Below are 24,548 nucleotides of genomic sequence, written 5' to 3'. Positions count from 1 at the left end.
TTTGTTTCTGTATACACCGCCATAATTAAGTTTCGAGATTTACACTTTAATCCTCATTCGTAAAATATGTACTTAAAGAAACAAAAGTGTTGGTACTGCATGGTCAAACACGACAGAAATCACTAAAATAAACGCTTGTCTTATCTATATGGTCTGACGTTTGGAGAAGTAGCAACGTGATACGCAATGTAGGGTTCTGCCTAATAAAGTGAACAACAGTTTGTTGCTGGTACCACTTGTTTATAGCTTGTTTGTAAGGCAGTCAGCTTATTGAGGTAACTTTTATAAATGATTCGTTAGATAATAAGCTTAATTATGTGCACCGATTCCGAAAATTATTATTTTAACAATCTAACATTGTAAACTTAAAAGTGTGTAGATGACGTTGTTGGTGTGCTGACAATTTTAACTTAATCATTTTCTGGACTACGGTGATGATTATGCTGTATATTATATTGTTACGGTATCATGTTATACCATTGTTACACACCTTGAAACTTAATTAAGGCGGTGTATACAGAAACAAAATATCAAAAGCTTTAAAACTTTCGCGGATCGTGCACATAACGTACCTTTGCAGAATAATGTGCAAAACCGTGAAACCGGAAACGCGTAAAAAACGTTTAGAAATGGCAATGTGCTAACGGTAATTCGTTTTCCAAACGGCAAAGGCTTTTACAGACGGCGTTCTGAAACGGCAAATTGGAATGCTAACGGCTTTTCCGACGGCAAAGGCAAAGGTAAAGGTAAAGTTGAAAACGGCAAACTGAAACGTCAAAGGCAAATGGACGGCAAAGGCGAAGTTGGCCGACCCTTATCTTACCGTTACAAAGTGTCGGGTTATACGGCAGAGGTACTTGTATGTGCTAAGCACTCACGATATTAGAAATGGTCTTTTGGGATTTTTCTCGAGAGTTATAGCACACAGCCGTACCTATGTGTCGTACCTTAGTACCTAATGATTCCGTCATGCCGATCCTTCTGTATATTCCGCAGGGCCAGCGAACAATTATTTTCATGGGCGACGGTTGAATCATATAAGTGCAAATCTTACTTCCGTATAAATGTATGTGCTGCACCTCTCCTGAACAGAAGAAATGTCGAAAGCCGATAAAACGTCCAGCGATGGAACTAGTTTTTGGTTCTTTCGAGGAGCCTGAATGAAACCGCTCAAGAGCTTGACGTGGCTTTAAACTTGTACAAGATCACTAACTAATCCAGGCGACGGATGTACACGTCGCTTACCTATTTGTCAGAATGTTTTCATCACATTCTTTCCTTTGTCCTTCTATTTCTCCGTGCTTATCGATTCGCATCCAGTGAAACTGCATCATGATCGTTTATCCACTATAAATTTCCGGTGTACTCCTATATCTGACTGTTTTTCAATTGGGTGCTTTATAATCTGCAGTAGCGGCCAACTGGCGCTAATCTTTCCCTCCGAAAACTTGCTTTTCGGTTTGATCATAGCCTAAAATAGTGTGTAGTGATACACATTTCGGGTAGTGATAAACGTGTAGTGTGAAGTAATAGTTGTCCAAGTGTTCCAAATCAAACCGTTTGATACAACAAGAAGTAAAGCAAACTCAAAAACTAACTTAGGTTTCTTATTGTCTTAGTTTTCTTAAGTTTCCTTACTTCCAGCTTTCTCAAATCAACAAAATGTTGTCAGCAAGTTGACGGTTTTTACAAAACGTCGTCCACTGAGATGTCGTTCAGCGATTGGTCGTTTCAACAAACCGTCGGGTCACCGTTTCGGCGGTTAGCAAAAAGTCGCAACCAAATTGTCGGTCAGCGGGATAGTGGTTTCTGGTCAACGAATTGTTAGTGTGCCCGTCAGAATGTCCTGTCTGAGCCCAATAGCGATAAAATGCACGCGCTCGAGGCACTCGGCCGCTTGGAGATATCCCGGACGCCATTGGCGATTGACAACGGTCACCAGGAAACTGAACGGGATATGAACGGGGGCGTTGTTCGTGCTGACAAGATTCGATGTGCTGGCTATTCCACTGATGATGGAATCGCTATCGGAGGAACACTAACGGCCCCTCTGAATGTTTTTGCCACCGGCGGTATTGTGGATATGTTGTTCCGAACTTGTTCCTCTCGGGGTCTTCATTTGGGAGTTCATTTCTGTTGTTTGGACGGATGGTCGCAGCGGCCACTTTGAATTCCCTGGTGAATTGTTCAAATTCGCTTAGCTTGTATGGTATTAATGGACTGACGACGCGAAAATCAGACGTATAACATGCCACTACTCTTTAGCATATGGCAGTAATGGCACACTGTATGTCATAAACCATTATTTTTTAAGTACTAGAACAATAAAAGTTGTCAGCTACTGCATTATTACAGGCACAAGGAATTGCTAACATGTATTGTATTACAAATTAGCGGAAACCGCTTCTGAGTGGAAGCACAAGATTGAAAGCATTGCAAGCACCCTAACCCATCGCCTGCGTGATAACCCGGTTGGATTTACTGCGTAAAGACTGTTCAGTACATGTATTTGACAAGAAGTTCATCGTGACGGTAATCCGTCTCTCCAAAATCTTGCCAAATGCATTGATAACAACGGGAGCGCATAACTTATTTGCCAAACAGCCAGCAATATACTGAAAAATCATAGTAATTAGTAAGTGACTATAACCGCCAGAAAAAAAGTATAAATTGGAAGACTGACGCGAAATGTAGGCGGAAATGGTTTAAGATACAAAGGACACCGATGCAGTTTGTGAAGTGTCAAACTACCAGAAATAGAGGGCCAATAAGCGAATTATGATGTTAATAATCACCTCAACACTTAGAACTTGTACATGGTTTTTTGGTGCAGTAATAATTTCTGAGTGTTAAAATTTCTTTAAGATCCTCCACCGCGGGATTCAGCAAGCGTGTGGATACAAGGGCAATCAGCACTAACAATATCCCGCCACTATTAAAATTAATAACAGCAAGATTGTGATAATTAGTAGCGGTGTTTTATCGTACAACGAAGTGCTGGGTACCGTGTACCGTACATATGTATATTGACGACGGTTATTATACGCAGCATGCTGTTTAAAACAGCGACTGAACAGCACGCGCAAGGAGAATTTCTGAGAGCGCACAACGAGCAGAACCGGCCTTGGTCTGCATCCATGGAAATTGGAAATAACCATTTAAACGAAGCAGCGAGGAAGTATCTTCCAATCGCGTGTAAGCGTAAGCACCTGCTGTTGGCATTTGCAGTTTGCTCATACAACCGCATGTTTTCCGATGCACCACAGAAAACTTGCTGTTTTTCACTGCTTTCGAGCTCCGGACCAAGTGAAGACCTGAGTTGACCTCCCTAAACAGTTTTTCGAAATAGAAATTCTCTGAAAGAAATGGTTCAGATGGACACAGATACAGATTCCTGGGATATGTTAATAGTTTTTCGCTATTACACTGTACAAAGTACTGTGTACTGCATATCTATATTGTGTGCAAGCTCTACTGGCAAGTGGCACAGCTTCTCTGTTTGCAGATACTATGGGTGTAATCCAGTTTGCAACGTTAGGATTTCCAACTAAATCATACTTGCTGCAACAATAGCCGACGAGAGCCGAAAATTAATAGAAAATGCCTCTGCATGCCGGTCTTGCTTGGGTTGTGATCATAATACGTATGATCAAAATGCGGCACTTCCGCATGCAGGTTATTCTGGTAAGACTTTGTACAACTGCAGCACTGAAAGAGTTGTTTTAATGCTGAATGAGATTTCATGGTCGTACACAATTTGCAGAAGCGTACTGTAGGTCTTTATCTGGCAGAAAACTCAATCTAATGTTTGCCGACCCCGACTAATAGACCTTCAAAAACCCAAAGTTCCACAATCTCACAACAACAGATAAAAAAAACTGAAGTACAAGATTACCAACCCTTATGCCGATTTTAGAATTCCAGAGGAGTATATCCACGCAGTCCACAGTACCTTCATGTTTTTTCGCAAACTACAGGGATTAATCCGGACAAATGCATACCTGATAAAGCAAGGACTCATACAATGACTAACCTGGAACTGAAGCTGTAATACATACTATCAATTGGTAATACTACCACGGCACTCGTCATGGTAAGCTACTGAATTTAATTTTGAAACCATTTGCAGTTCAGATGTTTAAACGGCTTGCCGCTTGCTGCATCAAGCCGTGAAAGATCAGTCAACTCCTTTCAAACTCGCGGTACCTACCTTTCTGCATCCTCATCGTCACACAACCAAAACCACTTTTCGGTGTTAACAGCCGGCTTTCGTGCAGCGTCCACGTGTCCGTAACTTCGTCGTAAAACTCAATGGAGCTGTCGCAATTCCTGATGTCCTCAGTACACCCACCGAGAACGTAAATCTTCCCGTACGCACACGCGCTCCCAGGCATATTGCGTCTTCTAAGCATGTCAGCTACATAAAAAAGGGTTCACGAACGAGTAATGATACTACTGTTTGTGAGCATTAGCTAACACGAAGTTGCGGGTGGAACCAGTGAACGACAGAATAATAACCTTCTACCTTTTTTCAGCCATTTATCAGCAGCTGGATCGTAAGCTTCCGTGCAGCGCAGACATTCTTCGGGCTGTTTGCCAGCATCCCCACCTACGAATAACAATCTTTGTTAACGATAGTTGATTCCCGTATTCTAAAACTCAGCAATCCTGCGATATACCGCTTCTTTATCGTACGTAATGCTCGTGTGGGGGAGACTTGACTAGCTTAGCATATCTGAAGTTCTTTAAAGGATAAGGATATCCCAGAGTGCCCGTTTACGGACTTGGCTACTCGAAAATAAATAAATTAATCAGCAAGTCAATGAATTAAACAGTAGAACATCAATTTGTTATTTTCGATTTTAAATGTTTTCGACAAACATTTAACGTATTACTATGTTGTTAAATGAGCGAATATTGCGCATTTCTTACCGACGACATAAATCAGTCCGCTCGGACCAATGCAAGCAGAACACCACCGTCGACCAGTTAGCATATCGCCCTTCTGGCTCCAGGCATCCCCAACTGGATCATAGCAGAAAACTTTATTGCTCACTCCCGACGGCGAATTTCCTCCGAACACATACAGCCGATCGTTGGAGGCCACCATAGCGAAATCCTCCAAAGCCAGCGGTAAGCTAGCTACATATTTCCAAGAATTTCTTTGCTGGTCGTAACATTCCATTGAAGTTAACTCTCTCCAATCATCCCCATTGATCTGACAACCTCCCACAGCGTATATACGATTGTGAAGTACAGCCACCCCATGACATCCCCGTCGTTCTATCATTGGTGTCACAGCCGCCTACTGATTACGAACGGGGTTGTACTGGTTGGCTTTCGGCGTACTGCTCATTCCATCATCAAATTCGATAAGTCCTCCACACACAAATATCGAGCTGTCGTCCAGTACGACCACACCGCAGTTGGCGACTGGCTGTGGTAAATCCTTGAAATGGTACACCATCGGTATCGATGGGCTAAAAACATTGGTTTCGTTCAGGGTGTAATGGTCCGCAGAGTTGCCACCAAAGCACGAAATCACTGTAGGAAAACCTTCAAACAAATATTAACAAATTCGATTAGTTGTTAATACTAAACTGCATTATTATCTACATAATAAGTTATTCTGCTTTTAAAGTACTGTTAATGTTATTACTAATAAGCTGCTCTGACTGTTGTTATGTCAAATGGCAACACTTCACCCTTTCAGGTGAGCTGCGAGAAACTATCGTCCTGCTTTTACAATGCTTGCTTAAGAAAAATAAAAACAATTAATCACTAAATACAAAATTATGTTGATGTTTTCACTTGATACAAAATTATGTTGTACCTCTGGTGAAATAAAGTATTAATCAAAAGCCCACCCCGAAATAAAGACTGAAGGATCGCAATGGCTCCCCGTCTTTGAAAACATTTTGCCCGAAAAAAGGCTATGCGAATCCTTTACGATAAAATAGTCCTCTACGATAAAATGGTATGCAGTTGGTAGAATACGGTATCACGGTTATTTCTCATTGCCGATTAACAAAAAATGAGCGCAATGGCGCAGTAAAATAACACTACCATTAGTACCATGTGATTCTCGCGGTCGGCCTCGGGATGTAGCAGCCTCCGCTCTCCGGCCCGGAAGTTCATTGATAACTCCAGATGAACTCGCACCAGTACACGGAACGCTCTGGAAGCCATTGTAAAGGGCCAGAAAATAATCTTCTAGGCAACCGGGATCGAGAAAGGTAACGCGAACAAACTGCAGAACATCCGACAACTGCGCCTTGCGTCCAGCCGTGTCGTGATCAAACCAACGCTTCACCGCGCGAAAAACGTCGTCCTCCTTCTCCACGTGCAAGGCATCCGACACGAACAGATCCATCAACTACCGACAAAAACACAAAATAGTGATATGATAAACATCTGGCATCTGCAGCAAATAAAGAACCGAAAGTTAATTGGAGAGTTTGTTGTCGAACCCGAAAATCAAAAGAAAACGAAGAATCGCTCATTTCGCAAAAATATTCAAAATTAATGGCAAAATTTTAGCGGGTAATCAGTACTATGGAAAATCTCGAAGTATGTACATACTTTATCTGCGTCTATCAGCAGAAAGTCTTCGCCTCGTGAAACTTGAGCAAAGTGACGGAGTACGAGGTTCTTGGCTTTCTCAGCCAGACACGGATTTTTATGGGTCTCCGATGCAGAGTAGACCATCAAGCAGCTGGAAGAATCCAAGTGAGTTTGTAGGAAATCCCAACAAATATCTGCGACAGGAGCAATATCCAGGAATAGCGCCGCAGTCAGAACGGACTGAACGTTCTCTTCGTGGACGTCGATTTCCATTGTGTATGCAAAATCGATGAGCCTGACAACACAGACAGTTATGGAGTACCTGACTAGTTATACAGAATTCACATCCTACTTTGTACTATGACGTTACTGAATGACAATTGGCTTCTGAGTTCTCTCATTTTTCTACAGTATCGACTATCGAAAAAGACGCAATACGGGAACCATACAAACAACCTGAATTAAATAATTTATGCGTGATAAATATCATAAATTCTTTAAAAGTACTTGCTCACTTGTGTAACATTTGGCTGGGGGTGTTCTTCAGCTGGATTTCCGACTGGGAGGACTCTTTCCATCCAGACGTGAATAGGGTGCGAAAATAGCTGCTGTGTGCGCTGAGGACATTACGGTGGCATGGAATATTAGCTGCGCTGTTCTCCGATCCTTTAAGGACCACATCGCACAATGTTCCTGTGGACTTAAGTTCTCGCAGTCCGCGTAGAAATCCATGGGTAATGGCCATATAGTTCCCAGCGGCGTTCATAATTTACTGGACATGGGGAAAGGACAGCAAACAATTTTTGTGGCTGAAACTAAACAACCGCAGCTACACTTCGAAATGCTGGCTGTGATTGCAAGTTTTGTAGCACTAGCAGAGAGTTCTCTCCACTAGCACGATCAATAAAAATAAATCAAATACGAGTACTGTAATCAAGTCTCTGACTCTCTACGAGAGCAGACATATTATAGTGCAGAAGTATCGTTTATTTCAATTTTTATCTCAATTTTGCGTGAGCTGCAGCACCGGATCAAAACACCGAGGCGGTGAGCAGGCGACGGGCAGCTCTGGCAGTACTTTGTTCAGTGTGACTGCTGACAAATTACGTGTAAATTTTAAATATTCGAAAATTTATAACTTTGTGTATTCTTTAGCAAAAATTGTATCCATAGGCTTGAAAAATACATAATAATATACACTTTTTGACAGTATGAATGCGATTTTTTATTTCGATTGCAAAGTAATGATAGGACTCTCCGCATTTACCATACTCCTCTATGGCAAACCCGGTGCTGGCTTTTATCCGTTTTCTCATAGAGGACTATGTTAAATCCGGAGAGTCCTACGAGAGGAAAACGTAGAAAACACCAGAAAACAGGGATAACCAAAGGAAACTTGCCCCACGATTTCAAAAGACTGAAATAAGCGGTGGCTGAAATGTGTGCTGGCAAATTGAAATGAGCATGAGCCGAAGTGTGCCGTGAAGTGAACTGTGGCCGAAGTGATCGGATGCGATCGCATGCGTACGTAACCGCAGTGTAATGCGGGCGAAGGGCAAAAGGCTATGTTACGTTTTCCTGATGTTTTCTTATGTTTTCTCACGTTTGTAACTTTTCTTAGGCTTTCTTTAGTCATTCTTAGGTTTCAGATGTTTTGTTGTGTTTTCAAAGTCAGTTTTTCGTGCCTTTGCAGACATACGAGTAATACAGAAACATAAGAAAGATAAAAGCTAGAACAATACAACAAACTCTTCTAGCTCTCTTGAATATAGGATTTAGCTTTTAAACAAGGGATCGATATGCGGAAACATGAGATACTGTACCTTGAGTAACTAAAATGCGTAAATGGTGTGACTCTCGAGACAAATACCAAAAGTTCATTTCCTAATATTGTAAGTGCTTAGTACATATCGCCGTCGCGCCACTCAATAGCGGTACACTGCTGCAAGGTAAATACGAGGTACCTTTGTAGTGTTCTTTGTAGATTCAAACCGACACATTTTTTCTAATAAAGCTCCTGTCGCATTGATACATGTATACACTTAAATTAGAGCCAAAAGAATCCATCGATGGGCTGACAAATTTAGTAGTCCCATAATATATCGGGCACCGACCTAGACATTACGAATAACCATGCCGCCATCACAAAAGCAACCACCGCCGGGACATTTTTACAAACTGTACCGTTGTTGGATAATCGTATTATGGGTCTCGGGATTCGCTAATTTTCCGGTCGAGAATACAGGTGGCTCATTCGTCCGCAGGGCAGCCACCGCCTTTGCTGCCGTCCAGGCGGGTGTCGTAATAGCTATCCAGATCTATGACATGTATGATTACTGGCAAAATTACAGATTTATTACCTTCATAAACGTAATAATATATATCACGGGAGTTTTAGACTACGCGATTATACCGTATACAGCGTGGTTTGGATGGGTTTCCGGAAAGCGAATTTTACAGTTAATTTTCGATGTTGATGTGCAGTTTGGTTCGTTTTGTATCAAAAAGCAAACAAATGCTCTCTTGCTGGCATTAATTATCTGGATAGCATTTGAGCTATTCGTGCAGATTTTTAGCGTTGTCTTGAGCGATGTGAAATATTTTGACACATGCATCGGAGTAAATGATTGTGCTTTTCTTGGCATGTACACGTTCTTCTGGAGAATTCATGCCTTCTATCGAAGTCTCGTACAAAGCATGATTCTCTTTACCGGCCTTTTGATGACTCATTTAACGAGTAAAGTGCAGCATGACCTTTGGACAGCCGAAGGTGTCAAATTCCTGCATCCTTAAAGCAAGCCGGTAAAATTTATCGATTTACCAAGCTGTTTGGTAAGGAATTCGCCTACGTGAGTGCACTTTTTGCTGTCCAAAACGTGATCTACATGGTGACATCACCGTACGAAGTGGGACAAAGCTTTGCGGAAAATGGTGTAATAAACTGGTTTCATTTCTTTCTCGTGGCTTGCTCGGGAATTAGGCTCGTTGTCCTTATGGTCATCTTTGTTCGGCTTGGAGAAAATGCAAGTAGATTTGTTTAATCTACCTTCTGAATAAAGACTATATTTAAGTAAAAAATAAAATTTTAACGCTTTTATTCGGTCGGTTGCTGTTGTACCCAGCAGATACGCTCCTTGGTGCCGGCACTAAGACGCCATGCTTGCCAGCACAAATTCTACGCAATGGATTTGCTGGATCTCTTAGATGCTATTGAAAGAGACCCTAACGGCTTCTCCCTCGGTGGATTGTTCTTAACACGAGAAACCTGTCTCGAGGTAAATTTTGCTGTTTTAAATATGGATAGAATAAGATCACCTGTGAGTTAGTATTTTAAAATACATACCAACATTTGGCAAAATGTTCTTCACACAGATTGCTGGAATGATCTTCACGAATGCCATTTTATTCGGTGAATTGGGGCACGCAAGCGGAGCTTCCGTTGATAAAGACTGGTTTGTGCAGATGCTGCAGACTTCCATTGTCAACGAAACCGTATTTCTACAGGAAGATCTAATGGAGTGCATGAATGCACGAGCGCAAAAGCACTTGCACTAAAATAAACATACACTTTTAGAATTAAAAGTGTATGTTCATTCTCTCCTCAATTCTTACAACTGCGACATGACAGTCCAAAGTGATATCACTACTGCCTGTATCCAAGTGAAAAATAAATCTACGCTGTAGTTACGAGTGATTTTGGCAGCATGGAATTGCTACTGAAAGCTTGAATCGCGTTTTCAAAATTTGTTGACAACTACCTAAATAGTACTTCAGCACATTTCTTTCTAAGCATTTACTTAGTACACTTTTAGTGCTTGTATTAAAAGAAAGTAATGAAACACTTTTAATTTTTCTACATTCGATGGCATACATACTATGGGGTACTTGTATGCCGTAAGTAGCGGAATCGCTATATTCGGCGAACGCCCTGAGTAGCAAATTTCGCAGTTTGCTGTAACGAACGCTGGGAAATCAAAGCCGCCCTCCACATGCTGCTTTGTTGTGGTCAATTAATTGTCTCCAGTGTTAAATCAATGCATTCCAAATCATTCTTTTATTGCTGCACTCCCGATCCGGAGTCGTGGTTAAAAAATGAACTGCGTGAGATTTTTTAGACATACTGTACTGGGACTAAGTGCAACATCAAAACGCAAATTCACAGTCCGATAACTCGATAAGACTGCAGAGCGCAAACGTAACTTCTACAAACGGATGGTCGGTAGTCTGAACGACCTGTATGACAAAAGTTTCGCAGTGCACACCTGATATTCTTACATGTGCCCAGAAGTGCGTTTAGCGCGGTTCAAGGATTCGCGCCAACCGGATGGCATCCGGAGCGAACCCGGCTGCGACTCGTGTTAACATGATCTTTAAGACATGCAGCGGTTTGAGTTAGGTATTCGATTATTATTTCCGACTATCTTTACGAAGCGAAGAGCATGCACTGGAGCACTGGAGTGGATCTCTGATGGCCTTCTTGGCAGACGACGTAACGTGTTTGCTGCAACAGAACCCATACAGAAATACTATAGCGTCTGTGCGCAGGAGGTCACCCTCACAAAAGCACCAGTTCTTCAATTAATTAACAGCCTGAAAAGAGGGTCTGACTTGAAAAACAGGAATATCGCATTATTGGCCAGGACATCGAATTCCGTCAGCACAAGCAGCGTCGTCATATAAATTCCGCCGGTGCACAGATGGCAAATGGCCGCCGGTGCTACAGATGGCAAAAATAAAAAACACTGATCAGTGTTTTTTATTTTTTTATTTTTGACAAGTGTACCTCATGAGGTACACTTGCCACGGTAATTTGCCGTTAATGCGGAGCAGAGAAACACAGTTTCCTGATATCCGTATAACAGATGCGCACTAGATATCAGGTGTCTGAGCTGTCGTTTTCGGTTCTATCTGATTTTGACATAGTGCTCAAGAGCGGGCAAGAGATTCATAAGAGATCCGATCATCTGTGTGCATCGAAGCTCGCGCTGCGTCGACAGATGTAATATTTGCGAAAGGATCGGCACAGTGGAAGCATTATTAGCTCGGAATGTCGAGGCAAATTCCCGCATTCTCCGATATAATCTAGTATTAGGCAAAGTATTACATAAAACACATGCAACGTTTGCGATTTTTGTGCTTCGGAAGAACAGATATATATTTATATTGTGCGCGCTGTCTTTATAAAGAAATGGCACAGCATTCCATTGTGCGTGAAAGCGGTAACAGTTTTGCATCGAATATTTCAATCAAGGAGTTGAAATATTAACCCACACGCACTGCATAAGACAATGCCCTGTGCATCACGCATGGTGATAACTGCCTCGAAAACGCGTTCAATGCCGGGATACTTTTATAAGCTGTACCGTGTATGGATAATCGCGTTGTCAGCCTTGGGATTCGCAGCTTTTCCAGGTGAGGTCATTGTTCGTGAATGGATCAACCGCACTGCCACTGTCTTCGCCATCTTTCAGGCGGGTACAGTAATAGTTGTTCAGTGTTATACGATATACGATGACTGGCAAGATACCACATTTACTGATTTCACCAGTGAGATACTCTTTACCTCGAGAATTCTAGACGCTGCAGTTATACTGCATGCAGCGGTATTTGGTTGGGTTTCCGGAAGAGAAATTTTGAAGTTGATCATGAATGTCGATGTCAAATTTGGTTCGCTTTTCCTAAAAAAAGAGCAGAAATCACTACTCTTACTTCTGATTATTTGGGTAGCGCTGCAGTTGTTCGTGCAGATATTCGCTTTTCTCTTGAACGAGTTAAAATATTTAGACAGCTGCGCTGGATTAAAAAATTGCGTTTTTCTTGGTTTGCACATGATTTTCTGGAGAATCAATACCTTCGCTCGAAGTGTTATACAGAGTATGGTTCTCTTCACGGGGCTCTTGTTGACCCGCCTAACGAAAAAAGTGCAGCAAGTTCTGTTGTCATCTGACGATTATTATACGGCTAGTTCGTTAAAACATGCTAATGACCTCTACCAACTAACAAGACTATTTGATCAAAAGTTCAAATACGTGAGTGCATTCTTCGCTGTCCAAAACATTATCTACATGGTAATATCATCATACGAAGTGGGACAGAGGTTTGCGGAAACTGGTGCCATTAATCGATTTCATCTCTTCCTGGTAACTTGTTCGGGAATTCGGCTGATAGTCGTTATGGTAATCTTTGTTCGGTTTGGAGAAAGCGTAAGTGTTGGTATTGATTACATTATGCGGTACCCCACCACAAGTACAATTGAAAATCTAACGTATACGTATTTTATTGATTGATAAAAGTTAAAAAACCGATGATTCTTCGCATATCAGCGAAAACCGATTTTCCATTAAACAGATTGGCTCCATGGTTGCAACCTTGAGAAGCCAGTCTTCCCGGGATGAACCATACGGACGGACCGTGCAGAACCTTCTGTATGCTATAGAAAGACATGGGAGCGGTTTCTCCCTAGGCGGAATAATTTTAACACGAGCAGTCTGTCTAGAGGTGAAGTTTCCTACTATACTCAAAAGATCTTGACATGAATCATCTTATAATGGCATCAATTTTTACAAACTGCTCCTGTTGTATACAGATTGCTGGAATAGTCTTCACGAATGCCATCTTGTTCGCTGAGCTAGGGCACGCAAGCCGAGCTATCCCCGATAATGACTGGTTTATGCAGGTGATGAGGAACTCCATCTCCAACAATACCGTCGTAACACAGAACGACCTAATTACCCATGAGAATACAAGAGACTGCATCTGTTGTGCTAAAAATGTGAGCGGACTACTGTTGCCATAGAAATGATTAAGCAAATCTGGTAACTGGGAATTGTTGTTTAGTCCAGCCTTGCTATTTGGGAATCCACTTGATGGTGCGGTCCGGATTTTTTTGTTTTATTGTATGTATTAATCGTTCCGATTCCGTACTTATGTACGGCTTACAGCGAAGTCCGTGTCGGCCTAACTCGTCGACCAGCCCACCGCAACCGCACACGTGTGGGGTAGCGATCGGTGCTCCCAGACAGCGCAACACTTATGCGAAAAGCGTATCCTATCTGACGATTATACAGAATCCTATCGGACGTATCCTATCTGACGATTTTACAGAATTATTCAAGACGTTTTCAAGCTTGTGGGAGCGTGACAACACAGTATTGGTTAGCAATCACGGGCGGCAAGGCCAAATGTTCATTTACTTAATACCGACCACGGCGACAAGTAATATCCTGAATGCAAAAAAATAGTCGCTTAAGAAGCTGTTTATTTGTAATATGCGGGCATACAGATACAGTACATATAGCATTACGTTTCAGTTTTCTTTTTCAGCTTTGCTTTTACTTTTGCTATTGTGAAACGCCGTCCCGCTTATCGTTGAAAAGCTTCGTTTTGATCTCGTGGTGCACAGTTTTATTGCTCGCACCCAATCGTCACAAAAAGACAAAAAGCGAAAACTTTCCAGTGTTATGCCTACAGATACAGCAGCAATGAAAACGTATCTGTATGAGTTCGCATTTTGCCTTTTTTGGTACAAGTTTTGTTGGCTGTTGCCCAGTAAGATATGTTTTTGTCGTTCAACTAGCTTATTTTCCCAATTGAAAAAGACCAAATTGTAACTCCGCCAACGCCAACGTCAAATGCCTAACAAGTATAGGCTCTGATGCAAATTCTGCCATTATTGAAATTACTTGTAGGGAAATTCGGAGCAAAATCATTATCAGCCTTTAAGATGATGCCATCGTAAGTCTTGGGATTTAGATGGGTATGCTCCAACTAGAATCCACACCAGAGCTGATGTTCCCACATGGTTTGAGTTCATCACGAGTGGTCAGCTCGTACATAACAACCAAGTACGTTAGCAGTACTCCGATAACCTAACAAGTGGGAATATGGAATCGGTGGCCAGTGACTCAGGGCAATAAGCTCACAGCATACAGTATCATTTTAAAACCCAAATCTTACCGTAATAATAAAGTTGGTATCGAACAAGAACAGTTTGCAGGCGGTAAAGCCAACCGGATAATCCCGTAAGCGCTGCACTGTCAGCGTGATGATGCCTTCAATTTTTATCCTCCACTCGGCGGCTGTCTCCGCTATTTCGTAGTAAACTGCACCAAGTCCATGAGCCTGTGGCACCAAGAATGTTTGCAAAACTTAAATATTTTGATATACGAGTATACAAAATTTCTGTAAAAGAAATAATACTGTTAGTACTGCAACTGCAGTCAGCAGTGCAACGTATAATAGCCTTAATGTACGAAAGCGGCGCTTTATACGAGCAAATAAATATTATTTTATGCAACAAAAACGAGAGACGTAATTCTTAAAGTGTACTAGCAATCTGCTTCTGGCAAACGTTTCCAGTCTTAAACACAGTCGAGTTTTACTTGGTAGTTGAGATACGCTGCAGAGCTCATCTTGCACACGAGTAGGACCATATTCCCTGCGGCAAAACCGTCCAAGAATATTAAATCTCCCACAGTTGTTGTAGTGAACACTCCCAGCGGTACTTTCAATACGCCACCCATGGTGATGGCGATCATCAACACAATCACCGTAACGTCGAATACCAGCTGTACAAACAGTACGGTAGAAAAAGTATCATCCATGGCTTTCGTGACCCGCGACAGTCTCCAGTGCCGCTTACGCGATATCTCCAAAGCATTCACAAACTCCAGCTGATCTTTGCAAGTACTGTGCAGCAGGGAAGCGGCTAATCGGTTGTTTTCTTGAAAAGCCAATGACAAACAACCAGCAGTGTACTGAAAACTTATCGTAAAAGCAGAAATACCGAAGCAGCATGAGCAAAACGGCAGGAATTGAAAAACTGTCACGTATGCATGGGGGGAAAATGTATACGGTATAAAAGACACTGCGGCCGTTTCCAGTGCGTCAAACTGATGGAAATGAATAGCCCATAAGCAAACTGAGATGCTGATAAGAAAGATCAGTTCGCCGGCTAGAAAAATGTGCAGACGCCTTCGTGACGTTAACGGTATGTCATATGATTTCAACGCCTGATCAAGATCCTCCACGGCCTCGTTCAGCGAGCGCGTGCAAAAAGGGACGAGGAGCGCTAACAAAATGCCAAAACTGTGAAATACCAGCATCATGGCGGCGGAAATTAGCAGCGGCGGCCTATCGTGCGCTGTAGTCTTGGGCATCGTCTGATGCAGTGTATCGATGACGGCCACTATGCACAGCATGCTGTTCAGAACAACCAGGATCCCGTTGAACACCACGCGCATGGAGACTTTCTGTGAACAACGGGTGGAGTCGATAGCGGCTCCGGTTTTCATCCATGGGAAATAACCGTTAAGACGTAGCAGCGAGGAGAGCAGTTTCCAGTCACGTGTGAACCAGTCACTGCCGGGTTCTTCGCTCAGCACTTCCGAATGCATGGTTTTTTACCGTTATTATCAGTTATTGCTTATGCTTCCACTATTGTTCGTCTTCGAAAATGAAAAGATCTTCAATAAAAAGATTGTAGAATCGGATAAACGTGAGTTTCACTGTTTCAGGAGGAACAGCCTTGGAGCGTTGCTTCTGCTTGATGGTATATTCTGCTGTACGTTTAGTATTTAAAGTACAAAAGCGTCGAGTTAAACCACTAATGGGAATTATATGATTTAAATTCCCTACTCAGCACTTATTGTATTTACTGTGAACTGCGGAATATAATCATCGAATTTTCAGGGAGGACGGTGGAAACCGATTAGCATCATACAATGTCATAGTCATTCTGTGTGTTGCCGAGATGGTAGCCAGGTAATGTGTCTAGACGGACTTAATCGGCGAGGGCGATGGAATAAATTTTGCCAAAAACGAAAGCGCAGCGCAGTTTTTCTTTCGCAGATTTAAGGCTCTTGCGGAGCGGTCCATTACAAACGCTGCGCTTGGTACACCACTCCAAACTGGACTAGCGACCTCAAAGCCGATTTATAGTCTACACTACCACATGCTCATTCAGAATGCTGGTCAAGTGGCTCTCGCTACATATCAGGTTAAATATAAGCGTTAAAAAAAGCCAGATGCTAATTCGATTTACTCGAAATTCTCACAAGTCGGTGCACTGTATACCCCTACCAAATGAAGCAAAGGGGTAGGGTAAACTGATCTGCCCCATTTCAAATATCGCAGAATCTTAGCCGGGGAAAAGTAAGCACAATGACAGAAGCTAGGGTTAAGACCAAACGGAATAAGGATTCAAAAATATCTAGCGAATTATTTTCTACTATAAATAGCTGGTAAGGGTGCGATTCGCGGAACCATGGAAATATACTAGTATCTTTTTATCGTTCAGCCTCTTTATTTTCCCAGTGCAAAAAGATTTAATTGTGACTACGCCAGCAGCTACATCAAAAGGTTAAGTACACTTAGGCTTTGCTGCAGATCAGCCCTTATTGAAATCGCTTGTAATAAAATGCAATTTGGAGATAAATCGTTATTAGTCTTTTGGATGTCCAGGGATTCAGATGGGTAAGCTCCAACTGGAATCCACGCCAGAGCTGGTATTCCCGCATGGTTTGGGGTCATCACGAGTGGTCAGCTCGTACATAACAACCAAATACGTCAGTAGGACTCCGATAACCTAACAAGCGGGAAAGTAATAAGACCGATGGTCAGAGCAGCGCACTCCGCTTATATTTAAAGCAGTATTATTTTAATCCAAATCTTACCGTAACAATAAAGCTAGTATCGAATAAGAAAAGTTTGCAGGCGGTAAAGCCAACCGGATAATCTCGTAAACGCTGCACGGTCGGCATTGTCAAGGTTTCGATTTTGATTCTCCAGTTCCCGGCCGTCTCCGCTATTTCGTAGTAAATCGCAGCAAGTCCATGAGCCTGTTGCAGCATAAAAGTTTGTAGAACTTGAGTCAGATCATGGCAGTACTACAGTTATACAGTATAATAAGACAGCAAAGCGAATTCGATTGCGCAGTGCTAAGGCAAGCCGCTTGTGTATACGCCACATACTTCTATTGGTGGTATGGTAAACACATTTCGCTTTATCGTGCAATAAAATCTTCCTGGTATAGCTCAAAAGAAAGCCCAAAAAATTTTACGTTTTCTGGTGCCAAAGTTTTCAGTAAAAAAGGCGAACTGAGGTTTTTAAAACGTTTCGTAAAGGAAATCGAGTTACGTAGCATACAAAGTCAGTTCAACGGTCGGTCCACACCGCACGACCGTTGTAAGCAAACTGCTTACACTCCGGAACCTTTCTGAAACCTCCTGTCTGCCCAAGCTCCACACAAACTTTGCATCAGAAATCTTAAAATTTTTTTCTCTATCTTTTAAGCTGTAGGTCACTCGTTTTTAACTTGAACTAACCTCAAAGCGCTGATCATAGCAACCTGTGGAGCCTACGAGCCGTAAAGCATTGCGCTGGTGGATGGCTTGCCTTATCATGACGTAGCACCGGAAGTAGGCGTGTCGCTTTTTTTGCCTTAATAGTTTAGCACTGCCATGGTCTGATATATAAAATACATACTTCTGTGACAGAAATATCACTCGTAATATTAGATTAGCTTCAACCAGCAGTTCAATATTAATGCGACAGTAATACAAAACTATTAAAGCTGGAATGTTGTACGGAGCCAAAAAGTAAATTGTTATGCCTCAAAAAAGAGAAGTATAGTTCCTCAAGCATTTTACGTTATACTTATTCGGAAAACATTTGTAATAATACAGTAGCACTATTCTGTAGTCACGTCTTACTTGGGAATTGAGAATCCCTGCAGCGCTCATCTTGCAAACGAGCAGGACCATATTCCCGGCGGCAAAACCGTTCATGAATATTAAATCTCCCACAGTTGCTGTAGTGAACAATCCCAACGGCACTTTCAACACGCCACCCATGGTGATGCCGATCATCAATATTATTGCCAGAACGTCGAATACCAGCTGAACAAACAGTACGGTTGAAAAATTATCATCCATGGCTTTCGTGACTTTCGAGAGTTTCCAGTGCCGCCTACGCGATGTCTCCAAAACATCCAATAATTCCGACTGGTCTTTGCCGGTATTATTGACAAGGTAAGCGGTTTGACGGTTGTTTTCTAGGAAAGCCAATGATAAACAAGCAGCGAAGTACTGAAAAACTGTAGTAAAAGCCAAAGGGCTAAAGCAGCTAGAGCAAAACGGCAGAAACTGAAAAACTATCACGAATGAACGAGCGGAAAATGTGTACGGTAGAAAGGACACCGAGGCAGTTTCCAATGCGTCTAACTGCTGGAAGTGAAGAAGCCATAAACAAGTTGACATGCTGATAACAAAGGTCAGTTCACCAGTCAGAAACACGTAGATACGCCTTCGCGATTTTGACGGTATGTCATAGGATTTTAAGACCTCTTCAAGCTCCTCCACCGCGTTGTTTAGCGAGCGCGTGCAAAATGGGAACAACAGCACTAACAATATTCCAACGCCGTGAAACAGCAGCATCATGGCGGCGGAAATTAGCAGTGGCGGCCTGTCGTGCGCTGCCGTCCTGGGCACAGTCTGGTGCAGTGTATCGATGACGGCAACTATGCCCAACATACTGTTTAGAACAATCAGGAACCCGGTGAACACCACGCGCAGGGAGACTTTTTGTGGACAACGATTGGAATCCAAAGCTGTTCCGGTTTTTATCCATGGAAAATAACCGTGCATACGTAGCAGCGAGGAGAGTAGTTTCCAGTCGCGTGTGAACCAACCACTGCCGGGCACTTCGCTTAGTACAACCGGCTGCATGGCTTCTGAGGATGCAACTTAAAATATCAATTTTGCTTCAGCTGCTGTTTACTTTTCGAAATAGGAAACCTTAAATAAGAAGATTGGGCAGCTTTAAGTGTGAATTTCATAAGGAACAGCACTGAAGCGTTGCTTGCACTTGTATTATATTGCGCTGTACGTTTGATATGCCAAACCTGAAAGTCTTCATTTAAACCACTAATGGGAATTATGGTATTATGCTTCAAAGTCTCCGCGTGGCGCTTACTGCAACAACTGCAAACTGCGGAATGTAGTCATCGATTCTCATGGGAGGACCATCTGTCGATTAGAATCATACAAAGTAATAATCATGCATTTTTTATTTTGTTGCCGGACGTTGCTTGCGGAGCGGTCTATAGTCAACGTTGCTGCGCTACACCAATCCAAACTGGACTGGTGATCGTAAAACCCATTTGTAATCTGCACTACCGCATGCTCGTTCAGTAAATTAAAGGCCTCGTGACCATCGTTTGTCATAGGTTTAGATGAAATAATGTGTTTAGCGAAGCATACAAAAATTGTTCCAGTCACGAGGAAACCAGGAACAAGTTCCGTCGCCGGAAGTTGTATCGGTTGTCAATATTTCTGCTGTTCACCGGGAGGTGCAACAAATATTATGCGGAAGTAAGATTTGTCCTTGTATGATTCAACCGTCAATCATAAAAACGAACCACGCTCTGTGAATATATCATTAGGTACCTGTACATAGGTACGGCTGTGCGCTGTAACTCTCGACCAAAATCCCAAAAGACCATTTCTATTATCGAAAGTGCTTTGCACATACAAGTGTCTCTGCCGCGTAACCCGGTAATTCGTAGCGATACCATAATGATATAAGTAAACGTTCCGCAGAAGATTCAAACCGAAATATGGTGTGCATTTGGAAGCATCTTCCGTATCCATACATAACACCAAAGGTTTGGTAGACCCAAAGGACTTCTTCAATTAGCAGTGGCAGGTTCACTTATTACACTGTCTTGGGCATTAGGAATAAGTTGATAACCATGCCGTCTTCACAAAAGCACTAAGCACCGGGAAATTTTCATAAACTGCACCGAGGTTGGATAATCGTAGTGTGGGCATTTGGATTGGCTGACTTTCCGGCTCAGAACACCGTTTGTTCGTTTCTCCGCAGAACAGCCACCGCCTTTGCAGCCGTTCAGGCGGCCGTCGTAATAGCTGTACAGATCTATAGCATCTATGATTACTGGCAAACTTACAGATTTAGTACCTTCATAAAGATGATAATATGCATCACAGGAGTTTTAGACTTCTTGGTTATACCGCATACAGCGTGGTTTGGAGCTGGTCAGAGAGTGATCCCAGTCTAGGTCCAGCTGCCATATGTAGATAGCAGAGAAAGGTATTATTGTGGACTGAAACGGAAATGCTTGAGCTTTATGTAGAAACACCCGGGAGGACCCGGCCTGGGCCGCTTTTGGCAATTTGCCTTTCTTTCGAAACACTACTGTACTGGGTATTCCGTCTACTGGTCATTCGCCCCGTGTGATGCTTTTGGGAAGGTTCAGGTTAAAACTGAATGCCTGACTCGGAATGTCATTAAACATTGTTAGCAAACGCGGATCGAAACGTATGGACACCGGTAGGGCACACCGCAGGCTGGTCCAGTTCGATTAGTCTCTGCGCTGTGCCGTAAACGTGTTTTCAGAGTTTGCATTACGTTGCAGGTGTTTTTAGAAATTTTCGGTGTTTTATTGCACAAGCGTAAAGGGGTTTCAAACCATTTTGTACTCGTAAATTAAGCTCCAACAAAAAACACAAACCATTGGTTTGCATTTAGTACTTCAGATCAAATAGAGATATTACAGATACCTATAACAGAAAAAACGACGTAAAAAAAGTTACGCTGTAAAAACTGGCGGCTTTCCAGGCCACTGGTTTGGCTTTCTTGAACATAAATGATGTCTTTTTCGTTCCATTGAAAATGTGTCTGATAGTGACTTTATATGACCACTTTTTATTCTGAATCTGTCCTGTCAGAGATAATTTAAATGCATTCAAACCTCAGGCAGCCTGAATGTACAATTGTATTCTACGCTTGACGCCATTTACATTGACTGATTTTGTTTTCATTCATTTTGTCTTCGGCTTTGACAGATACAGTATGAGCAACTTTTTGACATTTCAGAACAGAAATACTTAATCAAGTAACCAATAAGTTGCTTACGGCAGTTCATTTACAGGTACTTCGCTTTTACTCGCGTTCCGACCGCTTACAGATTACACTTTCACGTTCCGACCACCGGTCTGTATTAGTAACCCCCTTCCCCCCCAGCGCGCGGTTATATTTGAAAAGTAGCGACGGCAGGCTTTGCCAATGAAAATACTGGAATCCACTATCGTATGGCTCACGTTTAATGCTCACGTCTGATGCTCACGTTTAATGCGTATACATAAGCAGCATTTTGTTTTCTCTTTGGTCAGCCCATATTAATGTAGAGGTAGTAATAATTTGTTGTTGTTCCGACTGGCGAAATAGTCGACGGTGTTACCCGACGACGTCCTCCACTTGCACATCACCCGGCAGCGCATTGTCTATTATCCACGACAAATACTGTTCTATTTTCACGCTCTGTCCACCAACGTTTAAATTTTTTCCGCAGGTCTCTGTGCCGAAGGCTATGAGGCCAGCTAAGTAGTAGTTGTTGCGAGTGGGATCGTAACACGCCAGTGGCCCGCCATTGTCCCCCCAGCATTCATCCTGGCCTAACGCGCCTTGACTGCAACTGCAAAAGCGACACCAGTGCTTACCGAAAAGGCAGCGACAGTCTGCAACATATTGCCGCTACAATCTTACAGGAAATTGCTGATATTGGTGCAGGTGTTTTCCAAGCAGAACCTGACGCAGCTGTTCGACTGTGGGATGATTTTTTGTCTAATCCACTTTAGTGTAAACGCTTTAGGGTATGCTGCAAGCAAGTGACGAATGCAGCGAACTGTGCACTCGATTGTACATAATACTACATACTGACACAAAAATTACTAATATAACAAAGGCTTACAGTTTCCGTTGTTTTCGACTCCATAGCCACTCATGACACATGTCTCGTTGAAGGCCGGCACTCGGTTTGTCAGACATATTGAGCATGCACAGGGTTTGTTGGCAAGGTCAATGGCGCTCGATAACGTCAGTATACCTTCAAGTAAAGTAGGCATATCACAATATGCAATACATGGCATTCCGAAAGCTTTCAGAAACTCCCTTACGTCGAGCCGCTATAACAGCTGACACTACGGTTTTAATGGTAAAATATTGGACGTTAAAGCATTTTTACGTAGCTGTATATGCCCTGGTCACCATTCACTGGCCAGAACAGCTTAATTCGGTCTTCACTCTGCTAATGAGGGGTTTTAACGCCCCATGTGTCGCCCTGCCTCTCATACAGGCGTGGATTATGGCGGAAAGGGAGTACCTATTCTCCTAAACTGAACGTTAGATCAATATTGTGCTTACCGATATCGTTATCATCCGTCGCGAAGACATAACCAGGGTGCAACAGAACACTTTCCACGGTATAAGTCTGTGCACATCCGGTAGGGTCTTGGCGATTCGACGTTGGTGCGTTACTGTCCACTGCTCCCACGATGACCGTGTACGCCGACGCGTTGAAGGCGGAATTGCGGAGATAATTAAATAAGCATGTGCCAGTAGTAAGGATTGTGCGCGATCCGATGATGACTCCGCCACACATGACCTCCGTCCCGTTACCTTGATCGATAACGACAAAGGCTTGCCAGCACACCACCGAGGCGCTAGTCTCCGTCCCCCCGATACTGCGGCGCTCCCGGTCAGCTGCGGCGTCACGGCCTGGTCGGGTGAATTGAGAGGATAGTTCAAAGGGGTCGGAATGGGTTCCGCCTGGAATGCCACAAGCTTTGGGGATGGTGGCCCGCTGCGTTGTCTTCTCCGGGATGAAACGGAGACCATTATGCAGCCGGTTCACGCTAACGCCGGATTCCGTGCCGAATGTGAATTGATTAAGAAGTGCATCCCATTGTTCGCGCGGGATTTTTTGACGGAACCTGCTATGTGAGTCGTGCGCGAAGTTAAGCAGGCAGAGAATGAACAGCACGTAATGCATGATAGCTGATTAGCTTTTCTTGTCGAACGAGAAGCAGTGGTACTGAAACCTGGAAGAACGCTTTCCTGCTTATATAATTATAAGTTTAATAACAGAGAAATCGCAAACGAACGTCCGATCGTCGACCGTGCTGCCGGAACCGGAACTGTTTTAATGCCGTATCCGGCAGAATCGTAGCAGAAGCCTTGCTAATGTACTGTATTTGAGTCATTTGGCTTCAGGACAACTAACAGAGTGTATTTCTCTGCATATGTCAGTAGTCAGATATAAAATGCTTAATTATAATCTGAAAAGTGTAAAGTAATCAACATTTTAACTTTTGAATATTGCGCAATGCGGTGCTTCCGGTATGGCTCCGATTATGTTTTCAATAGTCGTGGCAGCAACCAAAGCTGCTAATGGTTTGGAAAAGCGCTGAATGATAGTGCTTGTGGCGCTTTTACTGATCATGTGCAACAGATCATTCACAACGTTCTCACTGCTTGCGAAACTGTTGGCACAGTTGGCGCTATGCGGCAGTTAATGTTTTGTCGAAGGCCGGAGAAGCTGTTTATCAGAGCCGGCGAGAGTCGCTCCTATTGGTTTTATGTTTCAACGTTTAAGTTTGCAAATAGTGCGTGGCATTGTTATGTGTCCCTTCTCCCGTTAACTGGTACATTTCTTTTCGGTGCACTTCGTAGGGTACTTTACGAGACGTATATTACAATAACATTATTATGAGAGTGAAAAAGCAGGAATCGGCCAGTCGGTCTGCGGTTTCAAATTTGTTGCTAAAAATCAGTAAACAGTGTCCGGCAATAACACATTCAATGCGTGTAAATTGAGATTTGAGTTCGAACAGCGAAGCGTTTGTTCGCGAAGCATCTATTACTTTTCATCCCGCAGTATCGCATGTGCTATCGCCTTAAATTGTTGAAGTCACGTTTTAGGGAAGAGTGTGCACAAAAAAGCTACTGTACATCAGTACTCAGTGATGTTTGAGTTACTCTCCAGGGAATTTAAGGAGGCGGCTGCAATCATCTGCCCAAATAACATTAATTAATCCCAAACGCACATTTCCACAAGAACATAAGATCTACAATAGTGCCGGTGGCAAAAAGCACCCAGCGGGACCTTTAACATGCCTCCCATGACA

General features: G+C 42.8%; 3 protein-coding genes across 3 annotated transcripts; all 3 read right to left on the bottom strand.

Annotated features, from left to right (window-relative positions):
• Window positions 1-3,760: 3,760 nt before the first annotated feature.
• On the bottom strand, window positions 3,761-5,290 carry LOC129582695 (kelch-like protein 1). Its single transcript, XM_055474283.1, has 4 exons — window positions 4,933-5,290; window positions 4,526-4,609; window positions 4,211-4,417; window positions 3,761-4,001 (listed from the first exon to the last, which is right to left on the bottom strand). Exons 1-4 carry the CDS (start codon window positions 5,288-5,290, stop codon window positions 3,955-3,957), a joined length of 696 nt encoding a protein of 231 aa, XP_055330258.1. The 3' UTR covers window positions 3,761-3,954.
• Window positions 5,291-5,305: 15 nt separating this feature from the next.
• LOC129582694 (kelch-like protein 26) lies at window positions 5,306-7,558 on the bottom strand. Its single transcript, XM_055474281.1, has 4 exons — window positions 7,080-7,558; window positions 6,583-6,859; window positions 6,076-6,376; window positions 5,306-5,556 (listed from the first exon to the last, which is right to left on the bottom strand). The coding sequence occupies exons 1-4, from the start codon at window positions 7,328-7,330 to the stop codon at window positions 5,306-5,308; spliced, it is 1,080 nt and encodes a 359-aa protein (XP_055330256.1). The 5' UTR covers window positions 7,331-7,558.
• Window positions 7,559-21,394: 13,836 nt separating this feature from the next.
• LOC129582673 (protein masquerade-like) lies at window positions 21,395-23,687 on the bottom strand. The gene is made up of 4 exons (XM_055474249.1): window positions 22,786-23,687; window positions 22,334-22,468; window positions 22,129-22,240; window positions 21,395-22,057 (listed from the first exon to the last, which is right to left on the bottom strand). The coding sequence occupies exons 1-4, from the start codon at window positions 23,411-23,413 to the stop codon at window positions 21,820-21,822; spliced, it is 1,113 nt and encodes a 370-aa protein (XP_055330224.1). The 5' UTR covers window positions 23,414-23,687; the 3' UTR covers window positions 21,395-21,819.
• Between the last annotated feature and the right edge of the window lie 861 nt (window positions 23,688-24,548).

This window comes from Paramacrobiotus metropolitanus, unplaced genomic scaffold (assembly GCF_019649055.1).
Source record: "Paramacrobiotus metropolitanus isolate TYO unplaced genomic scaffold, Prichtersi_v1.0 Parri_scaffold0000008, whole genome shotgun sequence".
Lineage (NCBI taxonomy): Eukaryota > Metazoa > Tardigrada > Eutardigrada > Parachela > Macrobiotidae > Paramacrobiotus > Paramacrobiotus metropolitanus.
The sequence above is the reverse complement of the archived record's forward strand: the minus strand, read 5'-3'. Positions and strand labels throughout refer to the sequence as shown.

What these genes read in the sequence shown, in the direction of transcription:
- LOC129582695 (XM_055474283.1), bottom strand. Translation starts at nt 5,290, where the DNA reads ATGATAGAACGACGGGGATGTCATGGGGTGGCTGTACTTCACAATCGT. An exon ending in CGGACTGATTTATGTCGTCG is followed by an intron (nt 4,610 to 4,932) that starts GTAAGAAATGCG and finishes TGTTATTCGTAG; the next exon opens with GTGGGGATGCTGGCAAACAG. An exon ending in GACGATGAGGATGCAGAAAG is followed by an intron (nt 4,002 to 4,210) that starts GTAGGTACCGCG and finishes TTGCTTTATCAG; the next exon opens with GTATGCATTTGTCCGGATTA.
- LOC129582694 (XM_055474281.1), bottom strand. Translation starts at nt 7,330, where the DNA reads ATGAACGCCGCTGGGAACTATATGGCCATTACCCATGGATTTCTACGC. An exon ending in CCCAGCCAAATGTTACACAA is followed by an intron (nt 6,860 to 7,079) that starts GTGAGCAAGTAC and finishes CTGTGTTGTCAG; the next exon opens with GCTCATCGATTTTGCATACA. An exon ending in TGCTGATAGACGCAGATAAA is followed by an intron (nt 6,377 to 6,582) that starts GTATGTACATAC and finishes TTTTGTCGGTAG; the next exon opens with TTGATGGATCTGTTCGTGTC.
- LOC129582673 (XM_055474249.1), bottom strand. Translation starts at nt 23,413, where the DNA reads ATGCATTACGTGCTGTTCATTCTCTGCCTGCTTAACTTCGCGCACGAC. An exon ending in AGTCGAAAACAACGGAAACT is followed by an intron (nt 22,241 to 22,333) that starts GTAAGCCTTTGT and finishes ACTTGCTTGCAG; the next exon opens with CATACCCTAAAGCGTTTACA. An exon ending in ACCAATATCAGCAATTTCCT is followed by an intron (nt 22,058 to 22,128) that starts GTAAGATTGTAG and finishes TCGCTTTTGCAG; the next exon opens with TTGCAGTCAAGGCGCGTTAG.